The sequence below is a fragment of the Triticum aestivum genome, chromosome 1A, assembly GCF_018294505.1.
Source record: "Triticum aestivum cultivar Chinese Spring chromosome 1A, IWGSC CS RefSeq v2.1, whole genome shotgun sequence".
Taxonomy (NCBI): Eukaryota; Viridiplantae; Streptophyta; class Magnoliopsida; order Poales; family Poaceae; genus Triticum; species Triticum aestivum.
The window spans coordinates 534,911,743-534,913,710 of record NC_057794.1 but is presented as its reverse complement, the minus strand read 5'-3'; the positions used below and the strand labels follow the sequence as shown (position 1 = coordinate 534,913,710).

Below are 1,968 nucleotides of genomic sequence, written 5' to 3'. Positions count from 1 at the left end.
ACTATTGCCCGTCAGCAGTAGTGATATTTTGCAATGAAAAGAAAAATGGGCATCTAGAAACCTTGCCCGGATTCAAAGTTTCAAACACGAGTCGGTTATTCTTTGTGAGACCGAAGACAGCCATGTCAGCATCACTCCTGGTCCTGGGGTGAGATGTTTCATCCTTCCTTCGTGTCAGCTGCGATCAAAGTCAAGCGTGTCAAACCACTCACAAATGAAGCTAAGCTACGAAACTCCGCTTGGGAGTACGTCGGACACCTTGGCTTGGCCCGAGAGCCCCACTTATAAGACCAACACCGCAGGACCAACCCACCAAGAATCATGCGGGTTTTTCATACCACCGATCTCCACCGAACAAAGTAGGCACCTAGACACGGTTCGCGCCCCCTCCCTCCCTCGATGGCGACCGCCGCTTCGTCGAGCAGGGTGGCCGCGGTGGCGGAGCACGACGACAAGAACGAGCCGGCGAGGCCCCTGGCCATCCCTCACCCGTACGCCCACCCGGCCGCCAGCGACGTGGACGAGGCGGCGCAGACGGCGACGGGGTGGCGCTCCGTGCAGTACCTCCGGAAGAGGCGCCGCTGCCTGCTCTGCTGCGGCGGCTGCTGCGTGGCCACCGCGGTCATCGTCGGCATCCTCATCCTTGCGCTCTCGCTCACCGTGTTCAAGGTCAAGGACCCGCGCCTCACCATGAACGGCGTCTCCCTCGCCGCCCTCAGGTCCGGCCCCGGCACGGGGCTCGCCGACCCCGTCGCCACCAACGCCACGCTCACCGCCGACGTCTCGATCGAGAACGACAACATCGCGTCGTTCCGGTTCTCCCCGAGCGCCACGGAGGTGTACCTCGACGGGCGGACGGTGAGCGTCGCGTACGTGCCCGGCGGCCGCGTCGGCGCCCACGGGAGCGTGCGCATGAACGTGACGGTGGACATCCTCGCCGACCGGCTGTCGCAGGCGGTCAACGCCACCGGCCTGCTGCTCGGCCAGCAGTACAACCTGACGACGTACACGGAGATGGACGGCACGGTGAAGGTGCTGGGGATCTACAAGAAGGATCTCGAGATCAGGATGAACTGCTCCATCACCGTGGAGGTAGGGGGCTTCGCCGGCGTGCTCGTGTCCGGGGCCCCGGCCGGCGTGCACACCAACGGCGTGAACTGCGTCGCACATGTGAGCTGATTAGAGGGTGCCTCGCCACTTACTTCCTCCGTCTCATAATGTAAAACATGTTTTTTAACACTATATAGTATCAAAAAATGTCTTACATTATTGGAGGGAAGGAGTAGATGATGGTTTTCAAGATGTTGCTTCCATTTTGGTATACTTGCACTAGTACGTCGCGTGTACATTCTAGTCTTGCTGTAGGTATATTCGACCCCCTCATTCTCATGGTTCAAAAACGCACAAAATTTGCTGTCTATTTTCTTCTTAATTAATAGACGACGCAAATATTAATGCTCCGTTTCCAAAAAAATAATTAGCCGAACACACTAGAGTGTAACAACTCTGGAAGCATATATACAGATACAGAGAGGAGCAAGCAATTAAAGATTGCGCTAAGTACCAGATTGATTACCGTACCTGGTTTTCTAATGATTACAGCCGCCAACACTGAAAACGTGTGTTGAAAATGCATGATCAGGAATATTCCTGACAAAAATGATCATGACAGTCACGAAATTGGGCATGAAGAGAACTTTGTTCAAAGCTTGAACCACAAAAGGTACCTCCAAAAAACATGACCCAGGCTACAATCAAATTTACTTCGTGTTGATTTCTCACCCCAAAGATAGTACGTACTGCTCCCTCCGTAAATTAATATAAAAACATTTAGATTACTATTTTAATGATCTAAACAATTTTATATTAGTTTACAAAGGTACTTTGGCAAGATATTTTGGTGAAAGTTCAACACGTGAACCATCGGGCGTCGAACACTAAAATTAAGGTATTCCTCTACTGTCAAAC

The 1,968-nt window shown here is 52.7% G+C and overlaps 1 protein-coding gene across 1 annotated transcript; it reads left to right on the top strand.

Annotated features, from left to right (window-relative positions):
• The first annotated feature begins 329 nt into the window (after window positions 1–329).
• On the top strand, window positions 330–1,373 carry LOC123179810 (uncharacterized). Its single transcript, XM_044591700.1, has one exon. It carries the CDS (start codon window positions 400–402, stop codon window positions 1,177–1,179), a length of 780 nt encoding a protein of 259 aa, XP_044447635.1. The 5' UTR covers window positions 330–399; the 3' UTR covers window positions 1,180–1,373.
• The last annotated feature ends 595 nt before the right edge of the window (window positions 1,374–1,968 follow it).

What these genes read in the sequence shown, in the direction of transcription:
- LOC123179810 (XM_044591700.1), top strand. Translation starts at nt 400, where the DNA reads ATGGCGACCGCCGCTTCGTCGAGCAGGGTGGCCGCGGTGGCGGAGCAC.